The 16,531-nt window shown below is 52.1% G+C and overlaps 1 protein-coding gene across 1 annotated transcript; it reads left to right on the top strand.

The window, feature by feature from the left end:
- Positions 1-7,908: 7,908 nt before the first annotated feature.
- On the top strand, positions 7,909-11,208 carry CIMAP1C (ciliary microtubule associated protein 1C). Its single transcript, XM_037047217.1, has 4 exons — positions 7,909-8,029; positions 9,022-9,132; positions 10,046-10,159; positions 10,727-11,208. The coding sequence occupies exons 1-4, from the start codon at positions 7,909-7,911 to the stop codon at positions 11,206-11,208; spliced, it is 828 nt and encodes a 275-aa protein (XP_036903112.1).
- The last annotated feature ends 5,323 nt before the right edge of the window (positions 11,209-16,531 follow it).

Below are 16,531 nucleotides of genomic sequence, written 5' to 3'. Positions count from 1 at the left end.
AAGTTGCTTTACCTTTCTGTGGCTCAGTTTCTTCATTTCTAAAATTGGATTTGTGAGGATTAAATGCTTCAATGTACCTCAAGGGCTAGCCCAGGGCCCGGTGTAAAGCGAGTGCTCAAGGATGCTCGTCCTTGTTTCTCCTTTTCTGTAGTCCTGCTGCCCATCCTCCTGTGTTTCTGTGTGCATAGGTTTTACACTCTTTACCTCCCAGACAGGAAAACCCTCTGAAGGCTGAACTTCCCCCTTTGGAGGCAGCTGCCTACAGTAGGCACTCAATAAATGCATTCTGGGGTGGACTAACAAGCCAGTTGCTGCTGTTCTATGGGAATTTTGGCAGACCTAAGAAGTCCCATCCAGTTCACCCTAAAAGGCCTGGGCAGGGCTGTGCTCAGCTGATTTCAGTGGCAATAAAACCATTGATTCCACAACGCATCCCTTTTTTTCCCCTCCTTCCTGAGTCAGTAAGGCACCTGGTCCTTGTTCGGGGTTAATTACTGCCCAAGTTTGGGCCTGGGGCCTGGGGGTGGGGATTGCCCGGCAGATTGTGTTTAGAGGAATAGAGCTTTAATTTTAGGAATGACCAAAGAAGATTGGAGAAGGCCTTTCCTTATTTATGAATCAAAAACTTAGGTGGAGTCTTGCACGTACCCCATCTTGCCATTCTTTCTTCCCCCTCTCCATCTTCTGCCTTCTGCCTGATTGCTATGCACACAGATTTACCTACCAGGAGTCCACTGTGGAGCCTCCAGCCGCAGTTCTGAATGGAGTCAGGGTTACCTCAAAGCCCCACCTACATTGCTGCTCGCTAGGGAAAGAAACAGGCCCAGAAAAATGACGGCAACTCAACTTCTCTGCTGGGCCTCCAAGTTTATAAAACATTCACCTGGCCTTCCGACAACCCTGGGAGGTGGTGTGTCTGGAGACAGTGTTCCCTTTTCACTGATGAGAAGACTGAGGCTGCCGTGGAAGAGCAATGCTGGAGCTCTGGCTCACACAGGCCTGGCCTTGGCTCAGCCGGTGGTCCAGCATTTAAACCCAGAGCAGTGTGGAGAGGCGTCATGCCAGGCAGACTGGCAGAAAGTTGGGACCCTGCGTTGCTTTGAACTGGCCCCTGACCACCTCCCACTGTGTCAGAGCAAGTTGTTGGACTGGGCAGTGCCTGCTGCCTGCTCCTCAGTTGCTCCCTCCCTAGCCTCTTTGGCATGCCCCCTGAGACCCTGAAGCTCTGGCCCTGAGTAGAGCTGATCGGGGCCTCCTGGTCACTCTTACCCTCAATGCTTTGGGACGAAGAGTGCCCACTCTGGCAGTAGCCTTGGCCAGGGCCTGGCACTGTGAATGCCTCTATGTTTTGCGCTCTGACCGCCTGGGCCCCACCCAAGGAGCCTGTGGCCAAAGTCAGTTTGTTGGTAAAGGGTGGTGCTTGTGCCCTAAGTGGGATGGTACCCGAGCCTGGGTGTGCTCCCACTGCCCAGGTCCTGCCGTCAGAGAATTGGCCTTCTGCCATGGACACAGAGCTCAGGCCACTACAATGCAAGGGGACAGAGGCTTCTGGCCCTGATTCTGTGGCCCTGGAGTCTCATGGGCCTGAGCCTCTGACCAGGGGCCTCTGCTAGGAGTGATCTTGATCCTGCTCTAGGCCGAAGGTGTTGATGGAGCTACTTCCAGTGCATGGGCCAGGCACAGAAGGGGTGGGGCAGCTACTCCCAACAATTACAAAATTTAGGAGCTGAAAAAATTTTTTTGCTGACCTCAAGAACTGGCTGTGGACTGAAGGCCAGTGGCAGGACTTTGCCTTGGCCAGGGACAGGGTTTGAGCTATGCCTAAGCCCCACTGGGGGGACAGACTGGGAGTGGGAGAAGCCTCTCGGAGCCTCTGTTCCCAGGAGCAGACACTCATCTTCCATACCATGTTCACAAGGGCTGCGGCTACAGTGGCTAAGACCAGCTGGCTGCAGCTGACTTCCCCTGGGGTTACACTATTTCTAAATATTGGCTCATGTTGTTAACCCCTGCTGTGCGCTACCAGCAGAGATCTGACTCTCTGCAGAGAGAGCCTGGTGGGTGGGGCGGGTGGCCGGGAATGGTCAGTTCCTGTTTGAACGGAAAATCTGTGCATATGCTTGCTCAGGGTCCAGGGCTGGGGAGGTCTTCCCATAAGGATGAGAAATACCTGCTCAAGATTGTGAATGAGGCTTCAGTGGGTGTTAGGGGACATGAGTCTGAACTGGTGGAGGGCATGGCAGTGGAAAGAATGTAGGGTTAGAAGCCAGAACTCTGGTTCTGCCAAGCCTCTCTGTGTGGCCTCTGGTGAGTCACTGCATCTCTTTGCACCATTTCCCTCACCTGTAAGTTGTAGAACCACCATGGTGCTTGGATGATACCCTCCGACAGAGGTGCTAGGACTTCACAAGCTGTGAAGGGCAGTGCCTGGTGGTTATGTTGATGGGAAGTGTTAATACCAGGGTCCTGCTCCCTGCATGACTCCTGTGAGTCCCTTTAAGGAGAGGCAAGACTGACAACCGAAAGCCAGCTGGAATCAGCAGGCAGGGCTGTGTTCAGCCTGCATGGGAGTGGTGGGTATGCCACTCTACACAAGAACACAGAGCTTGGATTTCTACCCGGGTGGCTAGGTGTCCTTGTGCAGTAAAAACCTGGGGTAGCCAGCCTCTAAGAGGGTCCTCGCCTTCTGGCATTCACGCTCTTGTGCAGCCACCTTCCACATCGAATAGGGCCGACCTGCACGGTCAATAGGACGTTGCAGAAATGATGGACTATGGCTTCCAAGGGGAGACCATAAAAGACGTGGAAGCTTCTGCCTTACTCTCTTCTGATTGCTTGCTCTAGAGGAAGCCAGGCACAGTGACTTGAGGAGAGTTAAGCAGCCTGTGGAGGACCCATGTGGGCAGGATGGAGTTCTCTTACCAACAGGCAGCATCAAGGCAGCATTCATGTGAGTGCCACCTTGAAAATGGGTCTGCCAGACCCAAACTTTCGGATGACTGCAGCTCTGACTTGTGACACCCTGACTGCCACTTTTGAGAGACCTGGAGCCAGAACCACCCAGTTAAACCGCTCCTGAACTCCTGACCCACAGAAATGGCTTAGGTTTTGAGGACAGTTTGTTATGCAGCAGTAGATAACTAATGCAAACCTGCACAATGGTGACTGGTAGTCCAGTGAGCCAGAACTAAAATGTGCCTGGGACTCAGAAAGTAAGACTCTGCTCCCTTGAGGAGGAGTGATGTTTCCTTGATCAAGCAATGGATCTACTCATTCATTCATTCAACAATATTTCTCAAGCACTTACCATGTGCTGGGGGCTAGGGACACGAGCGTAAATGACAGAAACTGCCTTTGGGAGTTCACAGGCTCCCCAATGTCACTTAATGATTGTTGGATGATTGTTAGTGATTAAGGACAAGTGAGATGCCTAGGACACAGCTTGGGCACTTGGATGGGTGGTGACATCATTTATTGAGATAAACAGGCTCAGGGGCATCTCATGACAAAAGCTTTGGGCATGTTGATTTTGAGATGTTTGTGAGAAACCCAGGTGACACTGGGCAGGCTGTCAGATATGTGGGTCTAAAACTCCTAAAAAGGTCTTGGTCAGAGGCATATATCTAGGAATTATTGGGGCGCAGATAGTGGGATGGAAGTGACAAGAGAAGAGGAAACTACCCAGTCACGATGTGAGTGGTGGATGAGAGGAAGGCCCAGGACCAAACGGTGGTACATCAACCTGTTTTTCTCTTAACTTTCTTGGACATAATTTCAAACTTACAGAAAACTAGCAAGACCACTATAAATATTTCTCACATATTCTTCACCTAGATTTCCCAAATGTTAATATGTCACTACAGTTTAAATTCTTTTCTATGTACATACACGTGTTCTCCTGAACTATTGGAGAGTAAGTTGCAGGTGTAATATTCCTTTATCCTTAAATATTTCAGTGTGTATTTTCTAAGAACAAAGGGCCTTCTTTCTCATAATCTGAGTGCAGTGATTAAAATCAGGAAATTAACATGGGTACAATACTTTTCACTAGCCACAGACTTTTTTCCAGTTCTGCCAATTTCCCCAATAACATCCTTGATAGCAAAGGAAAATTCTGGCTCCTGTGTGGCATTTAGTTGTCCTATCTCTGGGTTCCTATTCATCTGGAAACGTGCTTTGGTGTTTTTTTCCTCTTTCATGACATTTCAAAAATGTAGTTTTTTTCTGTTTATGTATTTTTCCTTTTTATTGAATTTATTGCGGTGACATTGGTCAAGAAAGTTATGCAGGTCTCAGGCGCACGACTCCGCAACACATCATCTGTACACCGTACAGTGTGTTCATCACCCCAAGTCAAGTCTCTGTCCATCACCATTTATCCCCCCCACACCCTCCTTCACCTTTCCCCACCCCTTCCTCCTGTCCATCACCACACTGTTGCCCATGAGTTCTTTCTCTTTTTCTTTTCGCTCAATCCCTCCATCCCCCCGCTGGTTGCTCCTTACCCCATGGACATGTTATTTCGTAAAGTGAATCTTGATTTGAGTTTAATCTGGTTTCTTCATCATTGGATTCAGATTGTGTGTCTTCGGTGGGGACAGCCCAGAGGAGACGCCGTGTCCTCCTCGGTGCACCCTCTCTGGAGGCGCACAGCACCTCTCTGTCCCATTGCAGGTGATGTTAACTTGGCCACTTGGTGGAGGTGGTGCCTGTCAGGATTCTCCCAGTGAAGTTCCTGTTTTTCCCTTTGCAAGTAATAAGCACGTGCCAACAGCAAAAGGTCCCGTTGAGGAAGAAGAGCCAGGAATAAAGCTTGTGAAGGCATAGTGGGGACATGGGAGGAAGACAGAACATCTTGGAACTAGGAGGAGGCACCGCAAGGAAGAGGGAGGTCAGTCAGTTTGGTTCTGGGCTGCTGAGGGGCACGGGCGAAAGTGTCTATGGGTAGCAGCTTCCCCTCTCAGGCCACAGTTGACATGGAGTGATGGGCGTGCAGAGAGTTGGAGTGTGAAAGGGAGGCGAGAACAACAACAGGAAAATGCCAATTTGGGGACGTTTGTCTGTGGCCTGGGGGAGAGGGATCCAGGCTATGACAAAGAGGTGTGTGGGGCCAGGGAGTTGGTCTGTGATAGATGGAAGAACAAAGGGTATGTAGAATGAGCTAGTAAGGGGCTAGATGAGGGGTGAAAGCAAAGAAAGGGACTATGGAGAGCAAAATGCTCTTGAGGAGACAGAAGAGATGGGAGAAGTCTTAGTGGGGTGTGTGTGGGTCCTTCCCAGCCCCAGAGGGAAGTGGCAGCAGGTGACGGCGGAAGCGCGTGGCACTGGTGGTGTGGCGTGGCGGGGCCTCTCTTTTCTCAGCGGAGGAGGAGGTGCAGCAGGGGCTGGAGGAAGGGCCAGGCATGAAGAGGGGACTGAGCCATGCTTGAAATGAACTCTGGAGAGGGAGAAAACAAGCCCACCAGAGTGGAGAAGGGCAGTTGAGTGGCACAAAGGCAAGTTCAGGGTTGAAAGGCCATGAACTTTTAGCTGTCTTGTGCAGGTGGACATGGCAGTCCTGGTGATTTATCAGGAAAAAAGTTGGCAAGGAGGGTAATGAAGGCAGGAGGGAACTGAAGGACGGGGAGGCAGTGCAGGGTCAGGGACAGGGGCTCTGTGATAACAGGCAATTAGTGTGTAAGTACCAGTGTGAGTGGGGTGGAATCGTGGGCTGGTGTTCCCAAGGGAGGCAGGTGGGGGTGCCATGGAGGCAGGGAGAAGGCCAGGATGTGCGGGGGGAGGGTGGCTAAGAGGGAGTGGAGAGGAGGTATTTAGAGATGAGGAGGTCTGGCAACTGGGAAGCCAAAGGATTGGGGGAGACATAAGCCCCAGGATAATGGCAGGAATTGGGGAGATGGGGGAAAAGACCACGAGCCAGGGCCACCAGGTGGCCAAGCCAGGACAGATGGCAGCTCTGAGGAGATGAGGAGGGGCACTCCGGATGCCAGAACCCTTGGAGGAGTGGTGCTTTTGACAGGGAGGAGACACTGCCTGGTGGGTACTGAGGAGACGAGCGGCCCTCACTACCTTGGACTCGGAGGGGCAGGGCAATGGGAGACAGACACAAGCTTTGGAAAGGTTGTATAGCCGTCTTCGGGGTGAGCCAGGTGTCTGTGAATGCTGGAGGGAGGGGCGTTTGGAGCAGAGGCAGGGGTGTAGAGCAGCTGGTTTTCCTGAGAGAGCTGTGCACAAGGAGGGCGGGCAGGAGTGGTGCAGGCGGAGGGAAGTGTCCGAGAGGCTCCCTGGGTCTGCAATACCAGAAAACTGCCCCCAGACCATGATGGTGGAGGTCCCAGCCCCCCATCTGGCCCTTATTGGCACGAGGGGACCATCAGGGCTCTGGCTCAGAGGGCCCACAGCTTCCTCCAGGAAAATCTGACAAGGTTGGGGGTGTGGAGGCGGCACTGCCTGTGGCCCCAGGCCAGTGGAGTCTGGGCCAATCCCCACCTTGCCAAGCCTTGCCTCTCCAGAACTCAGAGGCTTGGCTTCTCTGTGGGTGATGGGAGGGGCAGGTCGCCGCTGTTGGGATGGACCCCTACCTGCCGTTCTGGGCGTGCATGGCTGGTCTGCTCCTTACTGTGCCTGCTGGTGGGATTGAGGGCACAGCGTATTTTTGTCTCCATTAGATGAGAGGCTATGAGCCAAAGAGAGTCATGGGGTTTCTTCCTGGTTCTGTCTCTGCTACGGATGCAAGGGGAGACTTTAGGCAGGTCCTCCTCTTTTATGGCTCTCGGTTTTCTTATCTATGTCCTGGGGCTGTGACAGACACCTTCTCTATAGCCAGCTGTCATCTATTCCCAAGATGGAAACCATCAAATCCCATCTGAGCTATGAACTGGGCGGTACAAGCAGGCCCCTGGGCCCCCAGAACTCTTGGCCTTTTGGGGATGAAGAAGTCTCCAGCATTTCTTCGGCCCTGGGGCTCACACATCAACCACATGGCAGCTCGGTATCTTCCCTACCACTCAGTGTTTCCTCTCACTCCCTACCACCCTGGGTTGCTCCTGACCACAGGCACGGGAAGTGGTTTCTCAAGGCGTCAGCACCACCCCTATCTTCCTTTATTTGTGCCTCCTGAAATACCTGAAATAGATTTTCTGCCTGAAATACCAGCAGCAGACAAGTATTCCTTGAGCTAGATATGGATTTCTACAGACAATGGCCTTGCGATTAGAGTCTAGGAAGCTATCAGACAGTTATACCTTAGTGTGAAGTAATTGGCTTGATCCTTTCCCAAGGAAAAATGGACTTTGGTACAAGGGAGGTCACAGGTGGGAAACATGGGAGATGGGTGAGAGGGGTAGGGGGTAAAGGGCCACCCTAGGGGTCTGTGCGGGCTGCAGGAACGCTTGACCCATGACTGACCCACTCTTTCTATACCTTTCCCCGGTCTTAGGATACCCACCAGGACTAAAGAGCTGGCCCTGTCACTCTACCTCTCCCTCTTCCCTCAATGTCAGGGTCCTGGGGGCCCTTTAGGCTAGGTAGCTGGGTTGGGATGAGGGGCAGTGGGGCCGAGTTCTCAGGGTTCCACAACAGATCTGCCAGCATCGAATCCCTATATCACAGCTGAGGCACCATGGCAACGGACAGAAATAAACACTGGGCTTCACAGTCTAAGTTCTGTAGTGATGTCATCTCTAGCTCCTGCCTGCTGGGGCCTGTGGTAGCTGCACCCTAGATGGTCTCAGCTGCTCAGGCTGGAGTACTATCTTCCTTCTCAGTCCCCAGACCACCTCTGAAGTGGGGGAGACCGTGGACACAGGGGCTTGGGCAGGGGCACCTGGAAGAGGACCCACACAAGTCCAGTTCCTTGTCTGCTGCTTAGCTGTCTCAGTAGCTGCTATTGCCCCTTGCTTGGCCCTAGCCATGAAACTGCCCAAGGGGCCCAAGAACTCTGTGAGCGGTGGGCAGCACCAAGAGAAGGAGGTGCAGGTGCCCTCACGGCAGGAGGTAAAGCAGACCCCTATGATGGTGACAATGATCAAAGGTGAGAGCAGACCCCTCTGTCCCGAGCTTGGGCCCGTTGCTCTCTCTTCAGGGCTGCTGAAGGCGTTCCAGCCTTCCAGCCCTGCCTCCTACAATCTCTCCATGAGGCCCCCAGACGGTCTGTGCCTCCAGGCTGAACTTTGCCAAGAGCGATTAGCAGCTGGGAATTTTCGGGGGGAGGTGGGTAGGGGAGAAGGGCAGCATGAGGCCTGGAGTGAACAGAGCTTTGGGAGAAGGCTAGGGATTTACTGGGGCCTTCAGCCCTGCTCTAGCTTCCCTCACTTCCCTTAAATCTTATTCTCCAATGAAAGCAGCAATACTTTTAGCTCTGATTGGCGGGGTTTAGCTCTGATTGGCGGGGTTTAGTTGATTGGGTGTCGTCCTGTAGAACAACAAGTTGCCAGTTTGATTGCTGATCAGGGCACATGGGAGGCAAAAGATCAATGTTTCTCTTTGGCACCGCTGTTTCTCTCCCTATTTCCCTCCCTTTCCCACTAAAAACAAATAAATAAAATCTAAAAAAATACTAATTTTTACTACACTGTTAATGACTGATTATTGCTCTATGTGGGAGGTGGTTTAGTATGGGATTAAATGTTGAGGCTCTATTGGATGATTGAGAATTTTCACATTACCAGCACGTGTGACTTTGGGCAAACTGATATTTCTAAGCCTCAGTTTTCTCATGTGTAAAATGGGAAAAATGGTAGTCTCTATCTTACAGAGTTGTTGGGAGGCTTAACTGAAATAATCCATATAAAATGCTTAGTGTGGTACTTGGCACAGAGTAAGTTCTCAGTTGATTGTAACTACTTCCTTTCTTATTATTCACTGCCCAAGAGAAACTACGTCTTATCTGGGAGCACTGCCTGTCACTCAAGGACGCAGCTTGATGGTGGGATTTGTGGCAATGGGACATCGAGGGAGCAAAGACCCAAATGTTGCACTGCATTGGGGGCTTCTTGCTTCTGATCTGGTGGTCTGTCCTCACAGGTCCAGGGCCTGCCAAATACCTGCGGCCATCCTGCATAGGCCACCTGGGCCACGACTGCTCCATGTTCCGGGAGCCAGCCTCTAGTCTGCGCATGCGGCTCGCGGAGAAGCGTGAGTGCCCCCACGCCCCTCACTCCCCTGGGTAGAGGCTTATTATTGTTGTATGTTTAGGGGTGGCAGTGAGAGGAAAGGGACCATTATCTGAAGCCATCGGCCCCTGGGAACCCGGGCCTGCCCTGAGCTGGACCTCAAAGTGGTCTTCCTCCTGGGTCCAGGAGGGAGTCAGCAGAGATTCCCAGGGACCCGCCCCACCACAGAGGTGACTGTGTGGGTGTCTCCCAGCTCGACCACCTGAGGGGGCTGGAAAGGGATGCTGTCACTGTCCAGCTGGCAGATCAGGGTCTCCTTCTGTCCGGTCATTGGCTGGGGCCCTCCAGTTCTGGCTACTATGGGTGCACTTGCCATGGCAGCTGAGTAGGAACAGCGGGGGAATGGGGAGAGAGTGTAGGGATGGCAGCCCCCAAGCCTTCCTGGGTGGCTTAGAACCTCCTGGAAGGGTGGGAGCAGAGAGCCACAGAGGAGCTGAGGCTGCTGGCCAAGGCCAGTGAAAGGGAAGGCTGGGCAGGGGTATGTCCGTGGGGTCTGAGATCTAGGGTGTTGCTAGGTCCCTCCTTGGGGTGACATGCCCACCTCAGCACGGGAAACCCTGGCTGAGTCTGGGACCCTTTCTAAAAAGCCACTGTGCCTACTGACAGCGAACCCTGACCTGCGAACCAAGCTGCTGTGTGTCTGTTAGTTCATCTGTCCTTCTAAGCAAGCTCTTGAGGATGTTAAAAGTCCCATTTTACAGATGAGGAAATCAAAGTTCCCCAAACACCCAAGATCCCAAGTTATCTAAAGGGAACCTTTAGCTCTTCTCTTGGGGAGGAGGGTCTCAGTCCAGGCTCCTTAGCCTGGGCACAGTCGAGGCTCACTCTGGGGCTCACTCCTCTGTTTCTGACTGAGTTCCTTGCCTGCCCTGCAGGGATCGCAGACCCATGCAGCCCTGGACCTTGTTATTTCTTGGATCCTAAAATAACTCGGTTTGGAATGTCCAGCTGCCTGCAAGGACCCATGGAAGAGCGCATCTCTAACCTGCGTAAGATGGGAGAGGGGACGGGGCTCGTCGGGAGGTGGAAGGATGGAGGGCTGCACCCTTAGGCCCTGAGTAGGGACAAAGGGCCATAACTTCCCTCTCTGGGTGTGTCTGTGGATGCTGGCGTCTCCCTGCAATGTCACATCAAGATGCCAATGTCACATCAAGACGCCCTGCAAGACGTCTGTGCCACAGCACTTACTCTCTTGAAGCCAACATTGCGCACATGTGTCCCAGGGTGATTGTTACGGTAGAAACGGGGCTCGTGTTGGGGCAGCAGTGTTGCCGGACCAGTGAGCTCATGGGCTGTGGGGATTTTAGGGTGTTTCTTTGGTGCTGTCACAGGGATAATGTCGGAATGCTGATAGCCCAAGGGTGACGTCCTGCTGACGCTTGGAGTTTTTATAGTATGACAATAGTGTCACATTCTGATGTCTGAATGGTCTAAGTCCCTCCCCTGCCCATAGCCCCATGTAGGCTTTGTTGTGTCCCTTCCCAAGCTACCGAGGCTCTAGTGAAGTCACAGCAGGTTGATCAAGGCCTCGACTCCCCACCTTTACCCACTTCCAGGCCTGAGCTCCATCCCAGCCTCCTGCCACTACCACTTGGAGAAGACCCACCCTCCCGGGGAACGCAGGGCTCCGCAGTACACTTTCAGCCAGCGGTGCCCATACCGAGTGATGGACCCCAACCCAGCCCCCAACAGCTACCACCTGCCACCCTTGCTGGGGCCCAGCAACCCCATCAGCCGAGCTGCTCCTTGCTATAGTTTTGCCTCTACAGACCAGAACTGGTTCTACAAGAAGAATGTGGCAGCAGGTCCTGGGCCAGCCGCGTATACCCGGCCTGAGCCATCTGTCTACCAGAACCGCAGCCCCATCTACAGCATGGCCAAGCGCTTTGCCTACCCAGCGGACCGAGCCCCTCAGCCTGGCCCAGGCTCCCATGATGTCCAGCAGGTCACAGCACACAAGCCTGGCACACCTGCTTTCACCATGGGTGTCAAACACTCACCCCACCTGTGCTCGCTGGTCATTGACATTCACGACTGAGTCCCCTCAGGCTGTGCTGTGCTCACCCCGTTCTCCCCACAGATTATATTTTCTATACCAGATTGATCAACGGACCATGGTTTTGAGTAGCAGAGCTGGTGCCTGCTGTATTTAGCACATAGAAAGTATTAAATATTTTTATTGATTTACTCCTTTGCAAACGTTCGTGACTGCTTCCTCTGGGCCCGGCTCTGCACGAGGGGAGGGGATACTGGGATGCATGGCAGGAGCCCCTATCTGGGGTATGGTGTCTGTTCTGTGTTCCACACTCTTCAACAAGACTGGGCTGGGCATGCGTGATAGGCAGTGAGTGAGTAAACTTAGGGATCCATCTGTCTTACAGCAGATTAGAAAGATGTCATTTTGCTGACAATGCCGTTATGAAGGCTGCAAAAATTAGTGATGCTTGGTCTGAGAGTGCTGGGTAGGAGTGGGGCGGGCTGGTGGCAGCAGCTGGTGCTCTTCTGTGTCACTGGGTCGGAGGAGCTGTGGGGCACCACCGTCGAATAAGGGTTTTCTGATTTAATGCTCAACCCCTCCACAGGACTGCTGGCGGAAAAACGAGGAAACTGAGGTGCAGAGCTAGGAAAATAACTTTGGCCATATGACATATTAATGCCTGTCTCTGAATAAAGGTCCTCATTCAGGACCTGAGCCACGTCGGGGCTCAGTGTGAGCAGTGTGGTGACTCAGCCTGTGAGCAGGGTTGGGGATCTATCTACACGTGAGCAGGGTCAGGGGTCATGGTGTGAGCAGGGTTGGGGCTCCCTGAGAGCAGGGCCAGGGCTCAGTAGATGAGACTCAAGGTGCGGCAGGGTGCCCACAAGAGCTTTCTCCTTTCTTTCCAGGGGATTCACTCCATGGGTCACCCCTGCCACAGCTGGGTGGTAAAACTATAGTCATGTAACCCTCCTTGCCACTGGCTCAGGGGCTGGTCTCTGTCACTTTATCATTGCTGGAGAGACACAGAGGGCCAGTTGTCACTGGCTCACAGGAGCTGGGTGGATGGTGGCACTCGGCCAAGCTGGGGAACTGCTTTCAGGGAAACACTAACGCACCACAGATAGGCACATAGGTAGGGGTGGTACACAAACTCACATCCCTTACCCGTATATACAGAGACAAGACCAGCACTCCTCACTGCACAGGCTTGTGTGTGTACGCACATTCCTAGGTGGAGATCACACCCTGCACTAACAGACACACTCAAACACTGGCCTTATACTCATACTGTACTCATAGGAGTGTGGAAGCATGTTTCCCTTCAGGGGAGGAAGGGAGACAAAAGAGAAATAAAAATTTGTTGTTGTAAACACAGTGCGTTGTGTAGAGTGGGGGCTCAGAAGGAGAGAGGCGCTGACCAAGTGGCAGGGACAGAGACAAGGCAACTGAGGGATGGGAGAAAGTGGGGCCAGGTGAGCAGGAGCCCTGCCTCTGGGCCCGGGGGGAGTGGGCACCAGGCAGGGCTGCCCGGGGGAGGAGGCAAATGAAAGAGTGGATCTGGGGGGTGGAAAGGGCTGGAGGAGGGTGACCCTCACACTGAGTCCCAGGCAGGGCCCAGGAGGGAGAGGGCCTCCAGGCTCTGGGGATGCCAATGTGAGTAAGATAGATGAGTGTCTGCTCTCGTGGACTGTAAAATCTGCTGGAAAAAAAGCCGTGGCTTCATGTGTTCAGCACTTGCCACGTGCCAGGCACTTACATAAGCTGACAGTCAGAGGGGTGGGTGACCTGCTCAGTGCTACACAGCCAGGGGTGGGGCACCAGGGTTCCAGCCTGTTTGTCTGACTCTAATCCTCCCTTCACACAGGCTCTGCTACGGGGCTGGGGGTGGGAAAGAGGGCTAGAGACTCGGCTATGCCATATCTGGTGTGTGACCTTGACCAAGTCCTCCCTTCTCTGGGCCTCAGTTTCCCCATCTGAAAAGTGGAGAGAATATTGGCTGCTCTGCAGGGCTGTGGGAAGGATCAAATGTCTGGATGTGTATGTTCACCCAGCTCTGGTTCCTTGACAGCCGACAGAGCACGTGGGGAAAAAAAGAACACACAGTGCTGGTGGGGGGCGGGGGGAGGGATTGTCTAGCAGTAGCCCCAGCCTCAGCAGTTGGAAGGAGGGGGACTCCAGCTCAGTTCCCTGCTGCCTCCCAGTGGCGAGATTTGAATACTGCAGGGAATGGGTATGGATGGAATTGCAAAAGGGTCAGAGCTGGAAGACATCTCTAAGCAAGGGTGGTCTGTTGCAGATGCCCAGAGAGGTGAGGGACTTTCCTCAGGATACCCAGGCTAGAAGCTTAGACTTGGATTGGCTTTCAGAGCAGGTGCCTCCCTGGAGCCCTGCAGTCTTCAGGAAGCCCCTAAGGGGCCTCAGGGCAAGAGAGATGGAGCTCTGAATCCTCCGCTTGAAGCCACCTTCTCCAGGGAGTCCTTCAGTGTTTCTTCCAGCAGGAAGTGGCCTTACTTTGCCCTGAAGCCCTACACACATCTCTCCTTGTTCCTCCTGCTGCATGTGCCCTCATCTGTCCCCCACCCCTAAGCAAATCAGGCAGTGGGGCCCCTTGAGACATAAGGATGATGATGAAGGACCATCTTCATTGTGCAGGGAGCACCTGCCAGGGGCCCGACTCTGTCCTGAGACGTTACCTGCATTATATCACTTGAGCCTCATGACAGCCTCAGGAGGTTAGGGAAATTTTTGAGCCCCAATTTTTGGGTGAGGAAAAAGGCAGAGAGGTTGTAACTTTTAGACACACAGTGGTGGAGCAAGGATTTCAAACCCAGGTCCACCCATTCTCTGGAGAGGGGCCTGCACTTGGAGATGAAAATTACTCCCATGGCCATATGACAATTGGCTATGACCAGACACTGAAATGACTGGTCCAGATGTTTTGGAGCTCACGCCTCGGCCACACCACTGTGCTGCTGTGTGACTTGGGGCAAGGCCTCTCTCTGGACTTCTGGTTCCTCATCTGTGGAATATCTGTGTGTATTCTGGATTACCTCAGAGATCCATTCTGGTTCTAGGATTTAAAAAATATATATTTTATTGATTATGCTATTACAGTTGTCCCATTTCCCCCTCTTATTTCCCTCTGCCCTGCATACCCTCTCCCACCCTCATTCCCCCCCTTTAGTTCATGTCCATGGGTTATATATATAAGTTCTTTGGCTTCTCCATTTCCTATACTATTCTTAGCCTCTCCCTGTCTGTTCTGTACCTATCATCTATGCTACTTACTCTCTCTCCCACTCTCCCACCAATAACCCTCCATGTGATCTCCATTTCTGTGATTCTGTTCCTGTTCTAGTTGTTTGCTTAGTTTTTTTTAAGGTTCAGTTGTTAATAGCTGCAAGTTTGTTGTCATTTTGTTGTTCATATTTTTTATCTTCTTTTTCATAGATAAATTCCTTTAAACATTTCATATAATAAGGGCTTGGTGATCATGAACTCCTTTAACTTGAACTTCTTTGGGAAGCACTTTATCTGCCCTTCCATTCTAAATGATAGCTTTGCTGGATAGAGTAATCTTGGATGTAGGTCCTCGCCTTTCATAACTTTGACTATTTCTTTCCAGCCCCTTCTTTCCTGTAAGGCTTCTTTTGAGAAATCAGCTGATAGTCTAGTGGGAATTCCTTTGTAGGTAACTGTCTCCTTTTCTCTTGCTGCTTTTAAGATTCTGTCCTTATCTTTAATCTTGGGTAATGTAATTATGATGTGCCTTGGTGTGTTCCTCCTTGGGTACAACTTCTTTGGGACTCTCTGAGCTCCCTGAAAGTCTATTTCCTTTGCCAGATTGGGGAAGTTCTCCTTTATTATTTGTTCAAATAAGTTTTCAATTTCTTGGTCTTCCTCTTCTCCTTCTGGCACCCCTATGGTTCGGATGTTCTGGAGGTTCCTAAGCCTCTCCTCATTTTGTTGAATTCTTGTTTCTTCATTCTGTTCTGGTCGAATGTTTCCTTCTTCCTTCTGCTCCAAACCATTGATCTGAGTCCTGGTTTCCTTCCCGCCACTGTTGGTTCCCTGTAGAATTTTCTTTATTTCACATAATGCAACCTTCATAACCTTCATTGCTGCCTGGGTCCTTTTTATGCTGTTAAAGTACCCAATGATTGCCCGGAATATCTTGATAACCAGTGTTTTGAACTGTGCTTCTGATAGGTTAGCTATCTCTTAGTTGCTTAGTTGTAGTTTTTCTGGAGCTTTGAACTGTTCTTTCATTTGAGCCATTTTTTTTGTCTTGGTGCACCTGGCATGTAGTGAGTGAGGAGTGGAGCCTTAGGTGTTCACCAGGGTGGGGCAACCCACGAGGCTGCATTCTGACTCTGTATGTGGGAGAGGGGTTCAGGAGAGAACAGTTCCATTTGCTCAGCTCTCTGACAGTTTTCAGTCACCTCCCCACAAGCCAATTGTGCCCTTCGGGTGCCGATTCTCATGTGGGTGGGTTTATGGACATTCTAGGATCCTGTGGGTCTCTCCAACAAACTCTCCTGTGAGGCTGGAAGTTTCTCCCACTGCTGCCTCAACTCCCACAGGTTTTCTCAGTCAGAGGTTTTGAGGCTCTACTTCCCCGTACTGGATTCCTGCATTGTGCAGTCTGTCTCACTCCCTAGGTGTTCCTCCTGTTTTATCTGCCTGTGAAGAATACGGGACCTCCCTCTCCACCAACCACTACCTCACCTGGTTGCCAGCCACTGCCTTGCCGAAAGTCCTCCCTGCTCCAGCTGTCTGTCTCTGCACTTTCTACCCGTCTGGATGAGTGTTTCTTCTCTAACTCCTTGGCTGTCAGACTTCCATACAGTTCAATTTTCTGTCAGTTCTGGTTGTTTTTCGTTTTAAATTTGTTGTTGTCCTTCTTTCGGTGTGCAAGGAGGCACAGTGTGTCTACCTATGCTTCCATCTTGGCCGGAAGTCCCTGGCTCTGGGATTTGGTATGTCCAGCTTTGGCTTGGCCCTGGGACGGATTGTTCTGAAGGGCAATGGGAAGGAGTGAGCAAGCGGCAGGGCTGGGGGAGCTGAGCTCTGGCCAGGGAGCCAGGCCCTTGGGTCTACCTTCTGCTTGGGACTGTGGAGAGCTGGGGGATCGTGGGAGATGTGGACTCTGAGGGTGGAAGAGCAGTTCAGATTGGGAGAGGTTTGGAGAGTGATGAGCTGGCCCTTGGGCCTGGGAGCCTTTTCTTCTGCTGTCTGCCATGGAGGGGGGGGGGTGTTTCTAGAAGGAAGCAGCCTCATCAGTCAGTGGCAATGGGACCTACAGGCTGCCAGTCTCTGCCAGCCAGGCTTGAGACAGACTCATAGCTCTCACTTTGGGCTGGGTAGTAAATTCCTGTGA

Source organism: Sturnira hondurensis, unplaced genomic scaffold (genome assembly GCF_014824575.4).
Source record: "Sturnira hondurensis isolate 20B ecotype Veracruz unplaced genomic scaffold, ASM1482457v3 Scaffold0005329, whole genome shotgun sequence".
Taxonomy (NCBI): Eukaryota; Metazoa; Chordata; class Mammalia; order Chiroptera; family Phyllostomidae; genus Sturnira; species Sturnira hondurensis.
This window is presented reverse-complemented; position numbering and strand designations above follow the sequence as displayed.